At 46.0% G+C, this 24,562-nt stretch overlaps 1 protein-coding gene across 1 annotated transcript; it reads left to right on the plus strand.

Annotated features, from left to right (window-relative positions):
* The first annotated feature begins 13,294 nt into the window (after positions 1-13,294).
* LOC122672402 lies at positions 13,295-13,873 on the plus strand. The gene has a single exon (XM_043869883.1). The coding sequence runs from the start codon at positions 13,295-13,297 to the stop codon at positions 13,871-13,873; it is 579 nt and encodes a 192-aa protein (XP_043725818.1).
* The last annotated feature ends 10,689 nt before the right edge of the window (positions 13,874-24,562 follow it).

The raw sequence follows: 24,562 nt of genomic DNA on the forward strand, positions 1-24,562 counted from the left end.
AGGTTGTCTTCCCATGAGACGTAGTGTCCTTGATAGACTTGGTAATTATGTTCTTGTAAGAAGTAGTGTCATGATAGACTTAGCATCCTTGGTGGATAGATCTCATCTACGTGGTAGATGAGGTTCATAGTATATGAGTCCGTTCAGACTGTGTGACTCGATAGGCAGTGGCCTAGAGTCCTTGGTGATGCAATCTGTGTCTTATTGATGGCGGTGGCGACTGTCGTGTTCGAGGAAGTCTGTGTCCGGGGATGACGTGTTCGGGGAATCCATGTCTCGGGGTCTTCGCCCAAGGGGGGTTGGCGCCCAAGGAGGTCCAGTTGGCACCCAGGGACGTCTGTGCCCCCAAGGGGCTTGGCGCCCAAGGGTGGCCGCGCCCGATGGGGTTGGCGCCCCTGGGCGATAGTGCCAACCCCATTGGGGGTTGGTGGTCAGCGTCTGGGGTAGGTCCTTCCCCGGCTCTATCTTGGCCCACATTCCTGGGTCATGCCACATGGCGACCTCTGATTGGTTGGTGAGAATTTGGGTTCATCATTTGCCCCCCACTCTCTTGGAACGGAGTGCTCAAGAGAGTATCTCTTCATTCTTGTCTCAATTAGGGGGGCCTCTGCGAATAGTTTCTTCTATGAGAGTGTGCTTGTAAATAACTAGGTGAGGGAGAGGTTATGGGTTCAAACCTCTCCTCTCCCATTTTTGTCTCTTTTTCTCTTTCCCTTCTTTTTGGAGATATGTGCCCTTGTCTCATTCTCCCTTTTCACTTCTCTTCCTCTCTCTCTTGGTTTTGCCCTCTTGCTTTTGCTCTCTTTCATTTTTTCTTGGCTTTGAGTTTTGTCACTATTCCTTGTGCCCCCCATATGTTTGTTCTTGGGTCACAACGAGAAATAGTGCTCTCCCTTTGCTTGCTTGACACCTCATGGCTACCTGCTTTGACTTGGCTTGCTTCGACGTGCATGGCTTAGTACTTGGCCTTGGTTGATGTTCGTCCCTTGCTTGCCATCCACAATCTACACCCGTCGGTTGACGCTTATTTTGATCTACGCCCATCATAATCCACACCCGTTATGTTCGACGCCCGACTTCGATCGGTGCCCTTCTGGTTCTCTCCCGGCCTGGTCCGCGCCCTTCTTGATCCGTGCCCCTCTGAGTCTGTGCCCTTTCTTGATCCGTGCCCTTCCTGGTCCGTGCCCTTCTCGATCCGCGCTCCCCTGGTTCGTGCCCTTCTCGATTTGCACCCTTCTAGTCGTGCCCTTCTTGATCCGCACCCCTCTGAGTCCGTGCCCGTGCCCCTCTGGTTCACGCCCTTCTGGTTTGTGCCCTTCTGATTCGCGCCCTTCGATCGACGCCTGGTATGTTCCTTTCTTTCTCTTCTCTCTTTTTTTTTTTTTTGACTGGTTCGGCCCTGGTGGTTGCAGGTGGGCATCCCTCTCTTCTCATCGATTGTTTGATCTTGGGAGGTCATCGCTTTGAGTAAGTAGTCAGTCTATTTCATTGTTTGTCCATGTCTTCATCTGATGACTCTGATCCAACTATGGTCGTTGTTGGATCTGCTGAGGAGTCTTCTTCGGGGTCGTCATCCCCTGTGGATACTTCTTCTTCCTTGCCTTCCATTGTTGCTAGTGATGGGGAGGAGGAGGTTTCTGGAGGTCCAGCCCCTAGCAGGGGTCGTAAGGCCTCTAGAGCTTCTACTTCAGTCGGTGACCCTAGGAGCAAGTTGGCTCATATTCCTAGCATCTTGACTTCTTCGGACTTGGCCTCACTTCGTCGGGAGTACCATATACCCTCCGAGGTCATGCTTCGGGTCCCTGGTCCTGATGACCGCGCTTACTCCCATTAAGCGGATGAGGTCTGCCTCTACCATATCTTCTTCGCTCATGGTCTTCGTTTCCCCATCTCCCACTTTGTGGAGTTGGTGTTGGAGCACTGGGATCTCACTCCTGGGCAGGTGTTGCCCAACTCTTAGCATGTCATCCTGAGCTTCTATGTGTTCTTCGCTTAGATGGGGCATGTCACCACCGTTCCCCTATTCTCTTATTTCTATATGTTGAAGAAGAGTGAAGGGGGTGTTACCACTTCACCCATCGTCTCCTTAGGGGGTCATTCGCCGCGCTTGATCCTCTGGTGGGGATCACCAACTCGGTGAAGTATTGGAGAGATCGCTTCTTTTTTGCCATGGTACCCCGATGTGCCTTGCGATCTACCTGGGAGGTTATTGATGTCAAGGGGGTGAACCGCCCTCTTGAGTTGAGCGACTTTGACCGCGACTCCCTCCAGCGTTGTTAGGGATGCGACCCATTCGACCTCCGTCAGCTGGATTCCGAGGCCTTCTTATACCTTTGGTAGTTGAGTCTTGGTAAGACATGCTTATATGCTTTTCTTCTATGCACCTGTTATCTGACTTGTTGTATGTTCCTTGATTGTATGTTTTGGTGTAGTGGATATTTAACCTGATCTTAGTGTCTTTCGTTTGGATCTGCGAAAGAGGAGTACTTAGACTGCTCCACCTGGGGTTGGTTCTTCTGTTGTTGATCCTCCAGTTCCTACTTCTTCTCCTTCCAGGGTCGCTGGGACCAAGCAGAAGGGAGGCCCTGACCCCCTTGGTTCGATGAGGACTGGACCGCGGGTTATTCTTTTGCAGTCGTCTCATACTGTCGCTGCTCCTGGATCCTCTATTCCACCCCCTTCTAGAGGTAAAGGGGTGGTCTCCTCTTCTTCTGATGCTATTGCTGATCTGCCCACCTCCTCCCATTTGGTGCTACCTTGGGATCATCAGGAGGGAGCGACGTTGACCAGTCGCGGTGTATGTCGAGAGTGGCTGGTTATAGGGAGGCTTTCGGGCGAGCGTTCTGTCCTGCAGGGGTTTAGCGATGCCTTCCTGACATAGTCCCTCTACCAGGACATGGCTTCTGTGAGTTGTGCTTCTCACTCTTTTGCTTTTGGTGTTGTTATTGCTCTTGTATTTGGGATGATTTTTTATGGCTATATTGCTTGCACGTTCAGCATCGTGTCACGGAGATGGTGCTTCGCCTAGAGAGCCATGTCTTCTGAGAGATCCAACTGAACCGCAAGTTCTAGGGCTTGGAGAAGGAGCTTTAGGGGCATAAGGTTACGCGGGAGCAGGCCATGGCATGGGAGAGGAGTATGGCTGAGGAGCTCAGGGTGGCATCTGCTGCAGCGGCCGGGAGCTCATCTAGAGTTCGTGCCCTGGAGGAGGAGCTTCGCGCCTTGAGGCGGAGTCATGAGGTTGAGGTGTCTGAGGCCGGGGAGCGAGCAGTGGTGGCTTATCAGAAGTCTCCTGAGATCATTACGTACTTCTACAAGTACAACCAGGAGATATATGGCGCCAGTGCCCTAGACTTGGTCGTCCGCATTTTGGAGATGACCCCCGACTATGACTTCTCAAGGTTCCTAGAGGTCACCACGTTGTTGCCTGCGACGGCGACTATGGCTCGTGCTTCTCTGGAGGGTGACGCTATGGCGATGGAGGAGGGGGTAGTCTTGCCAGAGGAGAGTGTTGCTCGCCTTGCTGAGGCTGATATGATGTCCCCCACTGGGTCGGATGCCTCCCCTCCGTCTGATGCACCCTAAGTTGATAGGAGTTCTTTTATTTTTGGATGTTGAACTTTGGATTGTGATCTCTTTTGGATTGTATGCACTTGACTTTTTTATCTTCTTCGATGCGGATGTTGCATATATGTGATCTTTGTTGCCTTGACGGTTCTCTTACCTTTGTAATCCTCTGTCGTCTGTAGTCTTTAGTGATGTTCACGTCTTGGCGGTCCACGGACCTTGGTGGCCTATGGGCCTTGGTGGCATAACGCCTTGGTGGTCCACGAACATTGCTGGCCAACGCGCCTTGGTGGCATAACGCCTTGGTGGTCTACGGACCTTGGTGGCCAATAGGCCTTGGTGGTATAACGTCTTGGTGGTCAATGGACCTTAGTGGCCAACAGGCTTTGGTGGCATAACGCCTTGGTGGTCAACGGGCCTTGGTGGGGTGGCAGTGATCCGGTCGAGTAGTAGAAGACGAGTATTTTTTAAACCAACTCTTTACTTCAATAAAAATTTTCAAATTGTTCTTGAAACAGTGATGTCATCTACTGCTACTACTACTACTACTGTTGCCACTACCACTACTATTTTACTGCTACTGTTGGTGGTGCTGCTGCTCTGCTACTATTGCTTCTACTGATAGTACTTCTTCAGGTGTTCTGAGTTCTAGGTACGATCTACTTTCTTGCCCCCAAGAGTTTTCAAGCGGTATGTCCCTGGACGTATCTGCTTGGAAACTATGTAGGGTCCTTCCCAGTTGGCAGATAGTTTCCCTTCCTTCCGCGGCTGCGATGCACTTGCCCTCCTTAGTACTAGGTCCCCCTGATGAAATAGCCTTTCTCGCACCCTGGCGTTGTAGTACTTGGCTGTTCGCTGCTGATATGCCACGTTCTTCAGTAATGCCTTCTCTCGTACCTCATCTAGGAAGTCCAGGTTGGCTCACAGTCCATGTGTATAGATTCTCTCATTGAAGTGTAGTACTCTGTGGGACATGGCAAGGACCTCTACTGGTGCCAATGCTTTTGTGCTATATGCCAAGCGAAATGGGCTTTCTCCAATGGGTGTTCTTAATGTGGTGCGATATGCCCACATGACACTCAGTAGTTCTTCGACCCACTTCCCTTTGGCTCCTTCTAGTCTTTTCTTTATGCCATCCAGTAGGGTTCGATTTGTGATCTCCACCTGCCAATTGGCTTGTGGGTATGCTACCGAAACAGGCCGATAGTCAATGTTGTAGCTTTGGCAGAAGGCTCTGAACTTGGGGTTTTTGAATTGTTTTCCATTATCGGAGACTATGATTTTTGGCACACCGAACCTGTAGATGATGTTGTCACGGACGAACTTCTCCATTTCATTCTCTGTGATCTTGGTCAATGGTTTGGCCTCTACCCACATGATGAAGTAGTCGATGGCGACCACCAAGTACTTGCGGTTGCCTGATGCTGCTGTGAAGTCGCTCAAGATGTCTACCCCCCACATGGCAAAGGGAATAGGGTTAAGGATCGATGTTAGTTTGGTGGCGGGTAGATGGGGTACTGGGGCGAATAATTGACATTGCTCGCAAGCCTTGACGTATGGTATTGCTTCCTCTTGCATTCTCGGCTAGTAGAGTCCTTGTCGAAGGATTTTGTAGGCTAGATGTCGTCCTCCCATGTGGATTCCACAGATCCCCTCATGTACTTCTGCCAAGGCATATTGGGCTCCCTTGGGTCCTAGGCACCGAAGTAGTGGTGCTGTGGCCCCCCTTTTGTACAGTACTCTGTCCAAGATGGTGTACTTTGCAGCTCTCATCCTTATCCTTCTTGCTTTGACCTTGTCTTTTGGTAAGACATCATTCTGTAGGTAGTTGAGTATAGGGTCCATCCAGCTAGGCCCTTCCTCAATCTCATTGACTTGCTTCTCCTGATATGTTGGTTCATGTAATATTTCCATGTACACTGCACTGGCCAGGTTTCTGAGTTCATCGTTGGCTAGCCTGGACAGTGCATCGGTGGTGGCGTTCTTGACCCAGGGAACTTGAACCATGTCGAACTTCACGAACCCCTCAATCAATTCCTGAGCACGTGCTAGATATAACGCCATTCGCTCGACCTTTGCCTCATACTCTCCATTCACCTGATTTACCACTAGCTGGGAGTCACTTCGGATGGATAGGTGTGTGCCTTGAATGGCTTTGGTCACCTGGAGTCCAACCAGTAGTGCTTCGTACTCTGCTTCATTGTTGGATGCTGGGAAGGCGAACCGGAGAGCATACTAGATCCAAAATCCTTCGGGGTTGGTGAGTATGAAACCAGTTTCGCTTCCTGTGGCGTTACTCGAACCATCCACGAACATCTCCCATGATCCTTGGTCTTGGTCCTCTGGTTCCTCTGCTTCTACCTCAGTCTCAGGTAGGGTGCATTCGACGACGAAGTCCGCTAGAGCTTGGCCTTTAATGGTCATCCTGGGTTGGTACCTGATGTCGTGTTCGCTCAATTCAACCGCCCAGGCGATCAACTGTCCGAAGATGTCTGCCTTGTGCAGTACCTTCTTTAATGGCAAGTTGGTGAGGACTATGATGGTATGGGCTGGGAAGTAAGGTCTGAGTTTTCTAGCCGCGATCACCAGTGCATATGCTACATTCTCAATCCTTGTGTACCTGGTCTCTGCATCAATCAAGACATGCCTAACATAATAGATGGGACTCTATATCTTACCCTCTTCTTTTAGTAGCACTGCGCTCACTACGACGAGTGTCGCCGCCAAATGGATCTGCAACTCATCGTTAGGTTCTGGGTGCCCAAGCAATGGTGGATTCTCGAGGTATACCTTCAGCTCTTCAAACGCTTTTTGGCACTCCTCTGTCCATGCAAAGTCTTTAGGACTTCGGAGGTTCTTCAATGTCTTGAAGAATGGCAGGCACTTGTCTCCCGATCGTGACACGAACCTTGAAAGGGCAGCGATCCTTCCATTCAATCTCTGTATTTCTCTGACTGTCCGTGGTGGTGCCATCTCTTGGATGGCCTTGATCTTAGATGGGTTGGCTTCTATTCCCCGTACTGAGACCATGAACCCCAAGAATTTTCCTGACGTCACCCCGAAGGCGCACTTCGTAGGGTTTAGCTTCATCTGGTTCCTTCTCAGCATGGCGAACGCTTCTTCTAAGTCGATCAGGTATTGGTGGGCTTGGACGCTCTTCATGAGCATGTCATCTACATACACCTCCATAATGCGCCCAATCTGTTCTTCGAACATCTTGTTGACCATCCTCTGGTAGGTGGCCCCTGCATTCTTCAATCCGAACGACATGACGTGATAGTAATAGTTCTCCTTGTCCGGTCGAAAGGCAGTGTAAGACTCGTCATCCTCATGCATGAGGATCTGATTGTAGCCAGAATAGGCATCCATGAAACTTAGCATCTCATGTCTGGTGGTGGCGTCGATCAACAGATCGATCCTGGGTAGTGGGTACTCGTCTTTTGGCCACGCCTTGTTCAAGTTAGTGTAGTCAACGCACATTCTCCACTTCCCATTAGGCTTGGGTACCATGACCACGTTTGCGAGCTAGATAGGAAACTTCTCTTCTCTGATGAATCTTGCTTGGCTAAACTTCTCGACCTCTTACTTGATGGTTGCCTGTCGGTCGAGGGTAAAATTTCTTCTCTTCTGCTGGACGGGCTTCCTGGTTGGGTCTACATGCAATCTGTGCTCTGCTATGGATCTGGGTATGCCTGACATGTCTGTAGTTGACCATGCGAAGACATCCATGTTAGTCTGGAGGAGATACCCTAGTTCTTCTTTCTGCTCATCGCTCAATAATGAGCCAACCTGTATGACCTTGAAGGGGTCGTCTTTGCTGAGTGGCCAGGGGATGAGGTGCTCCACTGGTCTTCCTCTTTTTTCTGTCAGTTCATCTCTCTGGTCACTGACTAGGTTCTCTATGCATAGTGCCATCCCCCGTGTGTTGCCATTGTTCTTCTTCACGAAGGTGGCATAACAGTCTCTGGCCTTCTTCTAATCACCTCGAACTTCCCCCACTCCGTTGTCAGTGGGGAACTTCATCTTCAAGTGGAGCAGAGACACCACACCTCTAAGGGCTATCAGGGAAGGTCGCCCTAGCAGGCCATTGAACGACACCATGGACCTGACGACCATGATGGTCACCTGTCGAGGGTGCTCTCCAAAGGTGACAAGCAGCTCTATGGTGCCTCTGATGGTAGCTGTGGCGCTTGAGAATCCATGGAGGTAGGTGGGTTCTGGCTTGAGTTGATCGTCTCCGAATCTGAACTTGCGGTAGGCTTCTAGTGAGAGTACATCCACAGACGCCCCTGTATCTATCAGCACCCTATGCACGGGTCGATTGGCTATCTCCACCTGTACTACCAGGGCGTCCTCATGTGGAAAGCTCACACCTTCCAAGTCATCATCCGAGAAGGAGATCACCATCTCAGTCTTGGCCATCTTGCTTAGCTTCTCTGCTACTCCCACGAACCTAGCATGGGCTTTGGCCTTCCTGGTTGATTCTTGCCCCAGTCCTCCAAGTATGGTAAGGATGGGGGCTCCCTTGGTGCCGCTGGGCTCTGCTACATCTCTTCTTTCATTGGTGCGGTCTCTCTCCCTATCTTGATCCGCTCTTCTTTCTTCCCTCCTTGGTTTTCTTTCTCGGTCACATCCTCGATCTCCCTGGCCTGAACGGCCATCACGTCTCCCCTTCACATACTTGTTCAAACTCCCTGCTTTCACAAGGCCTTCTATCTCCCTCTTCAGTTGGTAGCAGTATTCCGTGTCATGCCCATAGTCCTTGTGGAAGAGACAATACTTGTTGGATTACGTTTCTCAGGTCCTGCTAGCATGGGCCTTGGCCATCGAATTAGGTCACGGTCCTGGATCTACATGGGGATTTGGGACCTAGTGGTGTTTAGCGATGTGAACTCTGGACTGCCTACTCTCTTACTCCTCTCTGGGTGACGGTTACTTCTTCCTATTAGGCGATCACCCTTCTCTTGTCGACGTTCAGTCCTCAACCTCTTACTCTCTTTACGGCCATCTGGTACTGACCTCTTGTTGTCCTATGGCTTAGCCTCAATTACCTTCTTCCGAGCTTGTACTATCTCGGCCATGTTGGCGAACTCGTTGCATCGCTCCAGGAGCTCCTTCATAGTCCTAGTCTCATGACGCGCCAGGTCCTTGATCAACTCCATGTCTAGGATGCCCCTAGCCAGCATGCTGGGTCTGGTCGTCTAGGTCACTGACTTCTAAGGACTCCTTGGTGAACCTGTTGACATACTCCCTAAGGGACTCCCCAGGATTTTGTATCACGTTCAGTAGATTGACTGTGGTCTTCTTTTGCTTGACGCTGCTCTGGAAGCGGGTCACAAACTGTTCGTATAGCTCTATAAATGACCCAATCGACCGTGGTCGCAGTCTGGAGAACTATGAGGTCGTCGCACCCTTGAGGGATGCAGGGAATGCTCGACAGGATACCACATCCGATCCACCATATAGCGTCACCATGCCATTGAAATAGTTGATGTGGTCATTAGGGTCAGTGGTACCACTGTAGAGTTCAAAGGTGGGTAGTCTGAACCTGGATGGGAGTGAGGCTGACATGATCTCTTCTGAGAAGGGGTGTTGTCCAGGGATTGAGTGTGTCCCACCCTTAGTCTGCTTCTTCAACCCTTCTAGTTTCTCGTCCAACTCTCGGAGTCTCTTGTCTAGCTCTTCATCCCTCGTTTGTCCTTCACGTTTGACTGGTCGTTCATTGCGAGCTTGTTCACGTCCTCTCCTGGAAGTCCCCTCCTGTCTTGACTGTTGGCGAGATGGTGAAGGGTCACATCATGATGAATCTTGCCTTGACCGCGAGGGGCTTGCTTCACTGTAAGTTCGGCTTTGCTCTGGCGCATGACTTCCTCCTAGTCGACCATCAAACACCGACCTCCGGATGGACCCTTCAGGATTAGGTACCACGGATCGGTGTGATGGTGTTCTCCCCTGATTCGACCATATTGGAGGATCCTCCGATCGCCCCCTAGGTTGGGAAGGCTCTCCCCACTGCCTAGTGTGCCTCTCTGATCTATCACCCCTGGGAGGGGTCCTCCTGGGGCTCTGTTCACATCGAGGGTCTGTCCTGCGATGGTGTGATGTTGTACGCTGCCTCAGGTAGTCACAGAAGAGTCGTTGATCCTCGAGGATCTGTTGCTGTAGGTCATTGATCTGACCCATCGTTGCTGGGGCATTGGGGTCAGGTACCACCTCCACCACCACTTCGTTGTTGGGTTTGACCATCACAACTTGATCATCGTCTGGGATCTCCCTCTCCAAAGAGACATGGTCCTGGTTATTGACTTTGCGACGTGAGGTCTCTAGAGGAGGTGATCCATTCCTTCCCTCAGGGCATTATTGGTGGAGGGAGCGGTCTTCTTGCCTTATGGTGCCATGGTATGAACAGTTATGAAAACAAGCTAGTAAAGGTAATGCCTAGCGTCGTTCCCACAGACGGCGCCAATCTGTTGTGTCAAGAAATCGTTCAGCGGTCCTTCGAGTGTTGTAACGTGAAAAAGACCTTGGGTGACAAAGAAGAACAGGTGTGGTTCCGGCCTAGGACTCTCCGATGCCTAAGTTAGATTTCTCTGAGCAAAAAGATGAATAGTAGTATTCAAGATGAATTAAGATGTCCCCTGACGGGACTGTGTACCTTGCCTTTTATAGTAGTGTATGACGGTGTGGAGAGTCCCAGTTGATGTAGAGTGTTTACCGTAGGTGATAGAGTCCTTAAGAGCAGGGCTCCTCCTTGATAGGTTGTCTTCCCATAAGACATAGTGTCTTGGATAGACTTGGTAATTGTGTTCTCGTAAGAAGTAGTGTCATGATAGACTTAGCATCCTTGGTGGATAGACCTCATCTACGTGGTAGATGAGGTTCCTAGTATATGAGTCCGTTCAGACTACATGACTCGATAGGCAGAATCAAGAACTTGGGACCACTGGTGAGAGTGGGAAGACGAGGCCTGAAGAGATTTAGCAACTTTCTTTTGGTTTGATAAATGATGGTAAGCAAATTTCACAGTGAAAATTTCATTTTTGGAGGGACCCCTAACTTGCTTATCTTCAGTTGGGAAGAGCGGCAAGTTGATTTTTAAGATGAATTCAAAATCTGATGGATGGAAGCATTAAGAAAGAGCATCTTAATTCTATTTGCGGTTCTGATGGTCGATTAAATATGAGACCAAGTTGAAGTTACAACCAGCTGGCTTTAGATGCTGAATCATAAAATTGGGGAGAGATGGAATCCATTTTCTTTCCCAAATGTCTATTTGTTCACCATTACCAACTTGCTAGATTAGGCCATCGAGCAATGTTTTGTGACCTTCAATAAGACTGCGCTAAGCCTTATGTATTTTTCAGCATTATAACATTTGCCATAATGAAGGGGACAGTCAATCTTGGTCAACATTTGTATGGCTAGAAAAATGATATAATGTATGATGTGCCATATGATTGATATTGGCATTAAAACTTCATACGTGATTAAATCCGCTTGATTCTTTATCTAATCAACATTTAGAATTGTCATATCAATTATTTATTTATTTTTTTGTATTGATTTGATGTTTTATAATGCATGAGAGAAAATTGTTTGGTTTTGGGCCCAATTATTATGACTTGATTTATTGGGCTCATATTAATCACTTAAAGGGGATTTAATCCAGACCGTCCATCGTGGGGATGGATTAGGTCTGGGGTTTATTTATAGAAACCCTAGGTCCCTGTCGTCTCCTAATTCAATTTTGTGACTTTACTCATGGAGTTACAGAGGGATAATATTGATAGAGAGAGATGGGAGAAAATCTAGGGCAGACAGAGCGTGTGGCTGCTAACCACAAGGAGTAGATCTTTGGAGATCTTACCTAGGATCTTGTGCAAACGAAAGGAACAGATATGAGCATTGTTCCACCTTTTATTTCTATCATTAATGTTGTATTCTAGCTATATAAAGATTAAAGTGATCCTGATAATGGGTTGATAAGTGAATCTAACAGTGTCATCAGAGACAGGTCTTCACCTGCTAGGATCAATTATTCATTATTAGCAATTGAATAAAATTAAGATTGTCTTCTTGTTTAATTCAAGATTTGAATGCATATATCTTCTTGTTTTTCACATTGGATGAGTCAAGGTTTGAGTTGAGTTGTTTGCGGCTTGCCGCAATTTCAAAAAAAAAACCACCAAGACCACTATTAATGGGCAGCCAGGGCTGCCAAATAACAGACAAAACATGGGCTTCTTACCGGCGGGGTGAGGAGATATTCCGGCCATTAATTGGCCGTAGACGGTTGCCTTACCGGCGGTGGTGTGGTGCGCACTCAGAGGTGGTTGCCAAATGGCTGCCGCAGTTTGCTTTTTTTTTTTAAACTTTTCGAATCTTGCGGTTATGCTTTTGTTTGTTGAAGAAGAAAAGGGAATATTCTAGAGAGATATTCCCTATCCTTAGCACTTGTTTTAATGACGTGTTCAGTTAGAACACGTCCTTGTGAAACAAAGCCTAGCTTTTGGTTTCCCTTTTATTTTAATCAATGGCATATTCTGTAATTGTGAAGTTTATTTAAGGGTTTTTGTTTCTATCCATTAACATTGTAAATGTTACGGTTAAAAGGGTTATGCCGGTTTGGGCACCCCATGACCTCATGAGTTTAACCCATCGGGTCAATCCGAATATCCGATTTTGTACCCGATGGGTCGACCCGAATACTCGATTGTTTGCCCGGTGGGTCGACCCGAATACCCATTTTAAACCCAACCCTTGGCCCATCGGGTTGGCCGACGGCCGGCGGAATGTTACCGGCGGCACATCTCCAACCGTTGACCAGGGATGGTCAATTATAAAAAATAAAAAAAATAAAAAAGGGGCAATAAAAACAGATTCGGTGTTTCAATGTTTTTGTTTCGAGACAAGATTCGGTGTTTCTGTGTTTCTGTTTCAATTTCCAGAACACAAAAAACATTCCAGAATTGTTTTGAGACTACAAATGCATCGTTTTTATTCCAGTTTTGCTCTATATCGATAATTTTGTGTCATTTCTAGTACTTTAATGCTTGTTTTGGGTTATTTCGTTAACATTAATGAGCATGGAACAGTAGCTAGGCTGATATGATACGTAGTGTAGAGTACAAAACTGAATGTATGCATAATTATAAATGCTTTTATAATGAATGTAAATTCTCCATTTAGCTGTGGTTTATAGGGTCATATTGGGTTATGGTTGAATATGACTGAACCCACCAAAGTGGTAAGGTCCAATTCGACTATAGCACATATGATCCAAAGTTTAAAGTAAAGGCAGCACAGTAGATGGTTGATCACCCAAAGGTGATGTCATCAAAGTAAATTAAAATACATATAAGGTAGGAAAAACCCTAATCTTAAAAGTGACTAGTCACCCAAAGGTGGTGGTCCCTCTTAAGGTTAGAGTTGTCCAGTAGTTTTGCAAAGTAGATGACTGATCACCCAAAGGTGATGTCATCAAAGCTATCAAGCAGGATTTGCAAAGTAGGTGGCTGATCACCCAAAGGTGATGTATCAAAGTTTTGAGAGGATAACATTTTAAGACCCATAGGTTAGAAATGTAGACATGGTTGTAACTCTTGTTTTTAGCTAGTTTGCTTTGTCTTAACTAGCATGGATGTGGTATTGATTAAATATCTAAGTTATTATTATCCTTTTGGTTTGATAAACACTAGTAATTAATTAGATAATTTTATCAACCAGGATGTCTTCCAAAGCCTGCAGTACCGGTGTTCTTGATATCCCCTTACTGACTGGTGATAACTTCAAGAAATGGTTAGAAGAGATGGAAGTCTTCTTATGTCTCAAGGACTTAGATCTATGCCTTAGGGAAAAGAAGCCTGCAGACCTGACTGACTCCAGCACTACAGATGAGAAAAATGAATATGCTTCCTGGGAAACTTCTAATAGGAAGTCTATTGTAGTAATCAAGAGTGCACTGACTGAAACACTCAAGGACAGTATTAATATTCCTGAAACTACCATAGAATATTTATGGGCCATCAGGGCTAAATTTGATTCCTCAAAGAAAGCTCAGGCAGGGGATTTAATGAGCAAGTTGACCTCTTCCAAGTTTGATGGAAATGGCAGTGCCAGGGAGCACATTCTTGAAATGATTTCTCTGGGCAATAAGATCAAGGGACTGGACATCAACTTTGATGATGATTTCCTGGTGACACTGGCTATAAACTCACTCCCTGAAGCCTACAAGCCACTCCGCTCCACTTATAATGTTTTGCAGAACAAATGGGATCTTGATGAGCTGATTAAAGTGGTAACTTAGGAGGAAGGGATGATTAATAGGAATAAGGAGGAAAGTGCCCATTTCACCCATCATCATATAGGGCGCATCATCAAAGGGGCCTCACAGAAATGGCAGAAGGTTCTCGAAGAAGAGCAGGTACACTCCTTATGCTAAGGAGAAGACTCATCAGGCAGGCAAGGGGAAGACAGAAAATATAGGGTAGAAGAATTTCCAGGATGTTGAGTGCTTCTGGTGTAAGATGAAAGGGCACATGAAGAAGGACTGTTATAAGAGAAAGAACTACTTAGAAAAGAAGAAGGGCACTGGTATGAATCTCTCTTGTGTTTGTTTTGAATCCCTTTTGGTTGATGCACCATTGGATTCTTGGTGGTTGGACTCTGCCTCATCTATTCACGTCACTCATTCCTTGCAGGGGTTTCTAAACAGGGGGTGCCAAGCAAGGGTGAGGTGAGCGTGTTTGTGGGAAATGGAGCGCAAGTGGATGTGGAAGCTATAGGAACTATTAGGCTGTTTTTGAATTTTGAACATTTTATTGCCTTAATGAGGATGAACTTGGTTTCAGTTTCTAAATTGACTATGGATGGATATTTTGTTAATTTCAATAAGAATGGCTTCTCATTACTTTATGATTATGTTGCTATTAGATGTGGTTATGTGTCTGAGGGTCTCTACTGACTAAATTTAGCTTCTTCTATGGTTATGAATATTGGAGTGAAACGCCCTCAGTTTAATGAGAGGTTATCAATGCTCTGGCATAGAAGGCTTGGTCACATTGCTAGGAAGAGAATGGATAGGCTAATGGAAGAAGGAATACTGGATAAACTTGACTTTAAGGACATGAGCACATGTGTTGACTGCATCAAGGGGAAGATGACTATTTCCAAAATAAGGATGCTTCCCGGTGTGATGGAGTTTTGGACCTTATCCACACAGACATTTGTGGACCCTTTCCAACTCCAACACTTGGGAACCAGCAGTATTTTGTCACATTCATTGATGACTTATCGCGTTATGGGTATGTTTTTCTACTTAGTGATTAGTCAAGTGCCCTGGATGCTTTTAAAATCTTTAAGGCTGAGGTGGAAGTTTTTCATTCCAGAAAGATCAAGTCTGTCAGATCTGATAGGGGTGGAGAGTATTATGAAAAAAGTGGTGATGCTGGTCAACACCTTGGGCCTTTTGCCAAGTTCTTACAAGAACATGGGATAGCTCCACAGTATTCTATGCCTGGAACTCCTCAGCAGAACGGGGTTGCCGAAAGAAGAAATAGAACCCTGAAAGACATGGTAAGGTCAATGATGAGCAATTCCAGCTTGCCAGAATTTTTATGGGGTGAGGCACTTAAAACTACCACTCACATTCTCAACAGAGTACCAAGCAAGTCAGTTAGGAAGACCCCATTTGAACTCTGGACTGGGAGAAAACCTAGCCTTAGACATCTTCGTGTTTGGGGATATCAAGCAGAAGCCAAGCTCTTTAACCCTAATGAGAAGGTTTTTTACCCCAAGACAGTGAGTTTTTATTTTGTGGGGTATCCGGAGAGGTCCAAGGGTTATAGGTTTTATATTAGGCTCAAGAAATAGGATTGTTGAGACCACCCGTGCAAAGTTTCTTGAGTGTGAGGGTGAGATGTCTGTTTCTCGCAACCTGATTTTTGATGAGCCGTGTGCTAGGAGTTTTGGAGAGACTGGGACTTCCTTTTCTAGGCTCGTTGATGCTGTTTTACCTGTCGTAGCGCCGTCTGAGGTAATTGTGGACGACACCATTCCTGCAATTGATAGTTTTCCCATTGAAGGGATTATTGTAGATTCAGAGGCTGAGGCACCTGTTCCTATTGATTTCGCTGCTGATACTGAGCCTTTGAGGAGATCTACCAGAGCCCGCAAGTCTACCCTGTATTCAGATTATGTCAGTTATCTGAATGAGTGCGATTATGATATTGGACAAGAGGAAGACCTAGTTACTTTTCTTCAGGTAACCAACCATAGACACTCTGACAAATGGTTGGAAGCTATGAAGGATGAGTTGGTGTCTATGTAGAGAAATAGTGTTTGGGAATTGGTTGAGATTCCTCAGGGATGCAAGGCTGTTGCATCAAAGTGGATTTTCAAGACCAAGATTGACTCTCAGGGGAAGGTGGAATGCTACAAGGCTAGACTAGTAGCGAAAGGTTTCACTCAGAGAGAAGGCATTGACTACAAGAAAACCTTTTCTCCTGTTTCTTCGAAGGATTCATTCAGAATCATCATGGCCATTGTAGCTCACTTTGACCTTGAGTTATATCAAATGGATGTAAAGACTGCTTTTCTAAATGGGGATCTGGCTGAGGAAGTCTATATGAGGTAGCCAGAAGGATTTGAAGCAGAAGGGAAGGAACACATGATGTGTAGACTGAAGAAGTCTCTTTACGGATTGAAACAAGCTTCCAGACAATGGTACTTGAAGTTTGATGAGGTTGTATCTTCTTTTGGTTTTACTGAAAATGTCATTGATAATTGCATCTATCTGAAGGTCAGTGGGAGTAGGTTCATCTTCCTAGTGTTATATGTTGATGACATTCTACTGACAAACAGTGATATGACGCTGCTCCTGGAGACTAAGCGTTTTCTTTTAGAAAATTTTGAGATGAAGGACATGGGTGAGAGTACTTATGTTCTTGGGATTGAGATTTATCGCGACAGACGACGAGGACTTCTTGGTCTGTCCCAGCGTGCATACAATGATAGAGTTCTAAAGAGATTCAACATGTCCCAGTGTTCAGGGAGTGATGCACCCATTAGTAAAGGGGATAAGTTAAATAAATGACAGCGTCTGAGGAATGATGTTGAGAGGAACTCCATGAAGGATAAGCCTTAAGCTTCTACTGTTGGGAGTTTGATGTATGCATAGGTCTACACTCGTCCAGATACTGCTTTCGCAGTTGGTGTTCTTGGGAGGTTCCAGTCAAATGCAGGATTGGCACATTGGACTGCTGCCAAGAAGGTAATGCGTTACTTACAGAGGACAAAGGACTTCAAGCTGGTTTTTAGCAGGAGCGAGAATCTCAAAGTGGTTAGCTATTCTGATTCAGATTACAGTGGATGTATTGATGACATGAAGTCCACTTCTGGCTACATCTTTTTGATGGGAGGTGGAGCTATTTCTTGGGAGAGTGTCAAGCAGACCATCATTGCTTCATCCACCATGCAGGCTGAGTTTGTGGCGCTTTTTGAAGCAACAAAGCTAGCTGTGTGGTTGAGGAATTTCATTTCTAAGCTGAAGGTTGTTGATTCGATCTCCAGGCCTTTGAGAGTGTGGTGTGATAACACCTCGGTGGTTTGCTTCTCCAAGAACAACAAGAAGACAAGTAGGTCAAAGCATATTGAGATCTGTAGACACTGATCTTTGTCACCCCCTAATTGGCGATGATGACAATGGGACATGGACGATGGATGACGCACCCCCCCTCTTTTCAGACCCAAAGATACCTGGCCCATAAGACCAAGAACCATGCTGAGCACAAAATGGCCCATTTTAGGCCCAAAAACAAGGAAAAATAGCACTGCGCACCCACGACGCCGTGGACTCTTCCCACGGCACCGTGGACGCCTTCCCACGACACTGTGGGGAGGTGTACCGGATTTCTACGGCGCCATGAGGGGGTGTGACATCAGCCTGCTGACGTCACCCATGGCGCCGTGGAGGACTTTTTCGGCCAAGAGAGAGAAAAGGTCCCTCCCTATAAATAGGAGGGTCCCCTCCCACATTTCCCAAGGAATTTTGGGTAGAGAGACCCTCCCCAAGTGATTCCTAGTATCTTTGTCTCCCTTTTCACCCTCATTTCTCCTCCTTCTCTCATGAGTGTGTGAGTATTTAAAGTTTTCTTGAGGTGGACAGATCCTTCGATTGTCCCTCTGAGTATAGAGCGCTTTGGCTCCTTAGCTTTGGTATCCCATCTGTGCACGGATAACCATCGAAACTCCCTTGTTACAGACGTTATTCTGTCTATTTACTCTTTTCCAAATCACTCAAAAGAGCCGTTACTCTGCCAAGGAAGAAGTAGCGTCGGTCCATTTGTCCATCTCCTCTGAGTCAGGGGCATACAACCATACAGGTATAATTATTGCATTTTTGTTGATTCAATGTAGTCCTTTCATATTTTACCGTTTTAGTCCTCATTTTTCACATATATAATGTAGTTTATTATACTTTAGTTCAATTCATAGCATCTGAATGTAGTTCATAATATCTCCCATCCCCGTAATAAGAGAGAAACAACATTCGTCCTTATGTAGCATCTAACACAGAGAGACTGGCTATGGCCAGGCGAGGTGGGTGCCTAACACCTTCCCACACTCGTAACCTGACCCCTTACCCGAACCTTTGGTCAGACCATATGGAGTCACGTAGCCCGATTCCGCTCACCACGGGTAGGGCTACACTTAATGGGTCCTAGGCCCTAACCCTAGGTGGCAACTTCTCATTATGTTAACATTTTTAATGCATGATCCCAATCCCCTATTCATCATACATTGACAATGATATCCGCATCCATACACACACACATGTATCTCCCAAAACCCTATGTCACTAATACACCTACAAAAAGGGCTGAGGAAACCTTCGTCCCGAAGGACCGCGGTACTTACAGTGGCGACTCCACTGGGGACATGGTGGACAAATGTCCACCCGAGGTCAAACTCTCTAAATAGGTGCTATCAATAAATGACAGAATGTTCTCTCTAAACTTTTATAAACAAAAAATAATAATAATAAAAGAATATAAAAAAAATATACAAAACAAAATACAAAAAAAAAATAAATAAACAAATACCATAATATATTAGTCTGGCTAACCCTTGTGTGTACTAACCGCATCATGCATAGTGCTTAAAGTGAAATCAAACGGCGAGGGTACTCCCTGTCGTGCCTTTACTCCTGGGGAGGTGAGACACGTCATGCTAAGTACTCTGAGATCGGATGATAGCCGCTTCCTGTACCACTTTCTTGCACACATACACTGCATGGAAACTCCTCTTACCCCCGTAGTTAGTCGTTGGATCCCATGAGTAGTCATGGGTAATTCGCGGTGAAGCTACAGCCCTTGATATTTACTGTACAGAGCTTAGAATCACCAACAGGGTATTCACTAGTGTGTCGTGGAGTGCTCTCGCGCTCAAAAAAAGGCACTAGCTCGATTACTCTGAGTTTGTGTGACCTATTCTCCAGGTATGTCAAAAGAACCACATGCCTACAATTCACGACCACGAGCGATAGGTATATCGGTTCTGTCAAGGGTGGCCTTGTTCTGTCCTATGGAAGCCTACCCATTACATGCATCATGTAGGAAAATAGACCACATATGATTAGGGTACGACACAAACTAACATTTGTTAGCTGTAAGAAAGACCGAGTTTAGGGTCATTTGACGATTAACCTGGTTTTGATATGAGATACCATCAAAGATAAGGAATTCCATAGTCCCACAATAGTCCCTCAAAGAAAAATGGAAGTCCACTTCCATATAATGGAACCTTACATGTCCCTCGAAAAAAAAAAAGAAGGCATCTCATCTTGACTCCAGACATAATCATCAATGACCCGGTAACTAGGATCTTTCTTTTGTTTGTTTTTTGTTGTTGTGTTCGAAAATGCTTGGGCAATGACGGCATTCAAGTCCGGTCTCGATGAGTCTGCTGAAACTCGATGATCACTCCGATTACTTGAGTCGAATAAAATAATAAAATGAAACAAATGTTATAAAATACCAAAAAAAAATCCAAAAAAAAAAAAAGCTCAAAAGGAAAAGAAAAAAAATAGATAAATAAAATAAAATTCTTCTTTAGCCTTCTTAGGGTCTAAACTAGGTATTCTTCTCTCTTTCGTAGAAGCACGATTCCATCCTTATCCATCTGGGTCCGACGCGACGGAAGGTTGATTCGAGCCAACCCACCATTCTCTTCAAGATCCCTGATTCCTTCTCAGTCTTGTAGTTCATCTTCTGAGATATCACTTGTGAGTAACATGAATCCTCCGAAGGATCACTTGTTTGAAAGTCACGTTGAAGATCGAGTGGATAGGTTGCAAGTAGACATGGCCGAAATGCACCAACTCATGGCACTACTAGTTCAGTCAGTCAATGAACTATCTAGGGGCGGATCCATAGCTGGACCAGCAGAGCAAGAAGTCCGAAAAACTAACCCCGCAACCCTCAAGACTCCAATCATCATACCAGTAGAAGAAGGGGAAGATAGCCACCCTATGGACCCTCCTGAGACTGAAAGGGAGAAGAAAATGAGAGAAAAAATAGCCGAGTTGGAAGTGGTTGTCAAGGGCAAAGTCAAAGAAAAAGATGAAGAAGACCTAGTGTTCTTTCCCGAAGGAAAAATCCCCGAAGATTTCAAATGGAAATTGGATAAGTTCGACGGATCGGAGATCCTAGGGCTCATCTCAAGATTTTTGCCACCATTGCCGGATCATGGGGACTTTCGAAAACCAAATGGGACAGGCGTTCTTATATTCTTTGGCCGGATCTCGCTCCGAGGTGGTTAACCCAGACTTGATCACACTCAAACCCAATCATGGGCCTCTGTGGTTAAAGCCTTCACTAAGCAATATTCATACAACACTGAGATGGATATTACTCGAAGAGAATTGGAAACCTTGAGGCAAGAACCAAGTGAAGAGTTCTCAAACTACATCATGCGGTTCAGGGGAGAAGGCTGCGAAAATGTGGGCTGCCCCACCGAGGAGGAGCAGTCGAGATATTGTTAGAAAATCTGTATGGGGAGTACCGTGAGAAGATATACTACAAAGCACATCAAAACATTTGATGCTCTTATGACAATCGGGAAGAAGATTGAAGATAAGATCTTTAAAGAAAGGCAGAATCAGGGTATGACCCGTGAAGCATCAGGAAGCTATTCGGCAAGGAAAAGCCTAAGAGCCAAGGAGGAAATGCTGTAGGGACAAGCAGCCAGGCGGCAGAAGTCCAGGTGGTAGCCATAGGATCCTCTCTCGTGATCCAAACTGAATCTGAAGCACCCAGGAGGAATTTCAACTTTGAAGGAATGATACCCTTATTGTTATTCACCAAGCTCAAGAAACAGGGAATGATCAATTCCATTCCTCCTAAGCCTGTGGATTTGAACAATCCACCTACCTGGTATAAGCCCAATCATCGTCATTACCACGACCAACAAGGCCATCATACGGATAGATGCCTAGCTCTTAAGCATGCGATCCAGGACTTGATTGACGAGGGTAAAATTGAACTTCGGAAGAAGCGACCGCCAAATGTCACCACAAATCCTCTACCTAACCATGGAGTAAATATGCTTCAAGAGGATGCCAAGCAAGCAGATCCTATTACCTTGATTCATCCAGTCGGGAAGAGGAAGCTAATGAAGGCACGCGTCCATATAGCAATGTTGACCAAGAAACTTAAGGAGGAAAAAGAACCACAGATTCGACAGGAGGTGTCTCAGGAAGTGGATCGGCCCGATTCCCCTTTCTATCATCCAAAGTCAGAAGGTGCCACATGGGTAGAATACCAGATACCTGCATGGAAAATCTCACAACCATTGGTGAAGGGGACCTATCCCCAGAGTCGTCTACGGGATCAGTGAACATGCTGCAGGAAGAGACACCATTCCAAGATCCTACCACATTGATCTGGCCCATCCCGTGGTATTCAGGAAGAGATGAGCAGTCACGGTAAGCAAGGGTAGAAAGGATGTAGATTTGCATTTATTGTGCCCGAACCAACTGTGACGGGAATATCCGAACAGGCGGGCAACCATGTGACCAAGGTAGAGGTATAGCATCCATCAACCGGCTTCAAAAGTTGGATTTCTTGGAGTATGGATTAGAGGGTCTCGAGATAATGACACCATTGTGCAAGTATGGTTTCTCATCATCCGAAATATCTCACATGGTTCCTGAAGAAGAAGAAGGGACTGAAATCACCAGAGTCACACCTCAGCTCCTTAAAGCAGTCTCAGCATTAGCTATTGGACAAGCTCTGACCAAAGAAGTCTCTCTTGCCCATGTAAGGGGAGATATTGACAACAGCTCAGATGAGGAAGACGACCAAGATATCCACGAGGGATGGATAGAGTATGCAGACAAAAGTCCAACGATGGAGGATGAAGGAGTAGAAGAGATGGATTGGGTAAATAACATCGGAAGCAATGATAATAATGACCCTACTGGCCTTATTCAACCCCTATCATCAGATGAGTATGAAAGCAGAGATGATGAGGAGATATCATCTCCAGAGGTTCCCAGAGGCGATTGGACGGTGTCCAGAGAAGATTTCGAGCGTTGGAACATGAGCGGCTTCTATCAAGTCGCAGATATACTCGACGTTTCCACCCATACTCAAGAGATCCTGTACAAGGCTACTTCTCTATTTCCAGATCTGGTGTGTAGTAACTTCGCAGCACGTTGTGAGAGCTTGGTGATGCCAAATGAGAGCGATGAACTCGCTCGAACCCTCCATGAGCTGAAAAATATGACTTGGCTAGTCAATGCTTTGGCCTGTGATCTGTTCGGAACTCCTCCAGAAGACCTGGTCTTGTGTTCAGATTCATTCTCCTATCCAGATCCACCCCGAAGAAGTGAAACCTGGGACGCATGGATCAATGATATCAGCCTCGGGGAATTTCAGATTGACCCCACCTGAGGTATCTTTCCTAAGGACATCGATGATGAAGGGGAAGAGCCGTTGGAAGAAGAACAATCATCTGAAGAAGATGAAAGTGAGCAAGAATCTGCATCAGAGGAATCCAATGATGAAGTGTCCTTAGGGGAAGAAGAAACGAAGGATGAGGAACCTTGGCAACCAAGGACACGTCTGGAGAAGTATGAGAACATTTGCGGACCCGCACCATGGGAATTATCATTTCGGGTGAACAAGATCCACCGGGATATAGATAAAATCCAGGAAACACTCATGAAGACGGTGATCTTGGATGATAAGTACCGGGAGGAGCTTCACACTGGAATCGTTAAAGAACAGTGGGCACTCCCTCAAGCAATTCGTCATTTGGAAAACTCTGTAAAGTTAACTTTGGCCTTGACACAAGACCTATGTGGGACTCCTCCCTCGTCTCCGTATCAGGGTGACAGAGAATACCACGCATGGGCAAGAGCACATGATGATTTCTATATGTGTCATGTCAATGAGGGAGAAGCGGTAAATGACCCAACAGGGAATATCCACCCAGTTATTTCAACTCTAGAAAAGAGGTCCGAAATTTCAGTTTCCCAAGGAGAAAAGAAGGATCGCAGCTTCTATAAGTCATTGGCAGAAGCAAGGAAGATGTCCCAAGCGGCTTCGGAAGCTTTTCATGCCATTGGCCAATTGATACCAGAAGAACCCCATACATCCAAAGAAAGTTTGAAAAGCAAGAAACCCTATCGGGAATCCTAAATCAAGCCCGTAAGTCTATCGTGGCCTTGTCTGATGAAGGAGGTAAAACCCAAATTTGTCCCAAGGGTCCTCTTATCATCACTGATAGTGACGAAGAAGACGGGGACTTTTGTCCAGTCCGGTTGATCATTAAAGAAAGAGAGTCAGAGGTGGCGGAAACCAGGAGTGGCCAAAACTTCAAGAATAAAGAGTTGACATGGAAAAATATCGGTCTAGCACCCACGGCAGTTGTTGAGCCGAAAACCGAGTACTAGACCAATTGAAGAAAGCCCAAGCCAACATCTCAATCTGGGGTTTATTAATGGCATCACCAACCCACCGAGAAGCTGTTCTGAAAGCTCTTACCAAGGTTCAAGTGCCCATAGAAATGGGGCTCGAGGAATTATCTCACATAGTGGGGGCCACTTATGCCATTGATCACTCTTTTTCTCGAAGAGGATTTACCCCAGGAGGAAAGAATCACAACCGGGCACTTTACATTACGGTGGAATGTAACAAGAATCGAGTCCCCAGTTCGATAGACAATGGGTCCGCCCTCAATGTGATGCCCCTCAAAGAAGCGAGATGCATGGGTTTATCTCTAGACAAAATGAAGTCGTCCGATCAAACCATCAAGGCATACGACAATTCCAAAAGGGAGGTGATTGGGATTCTTACCACCAGTGTCAAGATTGGACCAGCCTGCTTTACCATAGACTTCCAAGTCATCGACATTCAAGCATCCTTCAATATGTTGCTTGGAAGACCATGGTTACATTCAACGGGAGCCCTAGCATCAAGTTTCATCAAAAGCTAAAGTTCATATATGATCAGAAAGTGATTACCATTTTTGGAGACCCAGAAATGGTACACACTTTGGCCAACATTGAAGTAGGCGGTTCATCCTCGCAAGAAGTGCAACTGGGTGGGTTTGAAATTGGCCACATTTGTACTACCTCTGTAAGTGAAGAAGACCAGAGTCTAGGGAAATTCCTGACAATGTGGAGCGAAGCCTCTGTAAAGATTATGAGAAAGATGAAATATTTCCCTGGATTGGGATTGGGTAAAAACCAACAAGGGGTACTGGCATTCCCGGAGATACCAGCCAATGCCAACCATTGTGGATTAGGGTTTAACCTGAAGAACCCAGGGAAGAAAGCCACGGAGATGCAGACAAATAGTGCGGCAAATGGTGAGCCATATTTCAAGACTCGAACGGATACTTCATGAAAGAGGGAGAAGACTTCCTCATCTGGGAAATCCGAACCATGGTTCAATCAAGAACAGGCGAACATCTACCAGGACTTGAAATA

Source organism: Telopea speciosissima, chromosome 8, assembly GCF_018873765.1.
Source record: "Telopea speciosissima isolate NSW1024214 ecotype Mountain lineage chromosome 8, Tspe_v1, whole genome shotgun sequence".
In the NCBI taxonomy this organism is placed as follows: domain Eukaryota; kingdom Viridiplantae; phylum Streptophyta; class Magnoliopsida; order Proteales; family Proteaceae; genus Telopea; species Telopea speciosissima.

What these genes read in the sequence shown, in the direction of transcription:
- LOC122672402 (XM_043869883.1), top strand. Translation starts at nt 13,295, where the DNA reads ATGTCTTCCAAAGCCTGCAGTACCGGTGTTCTTGATATCCCCTTACTG.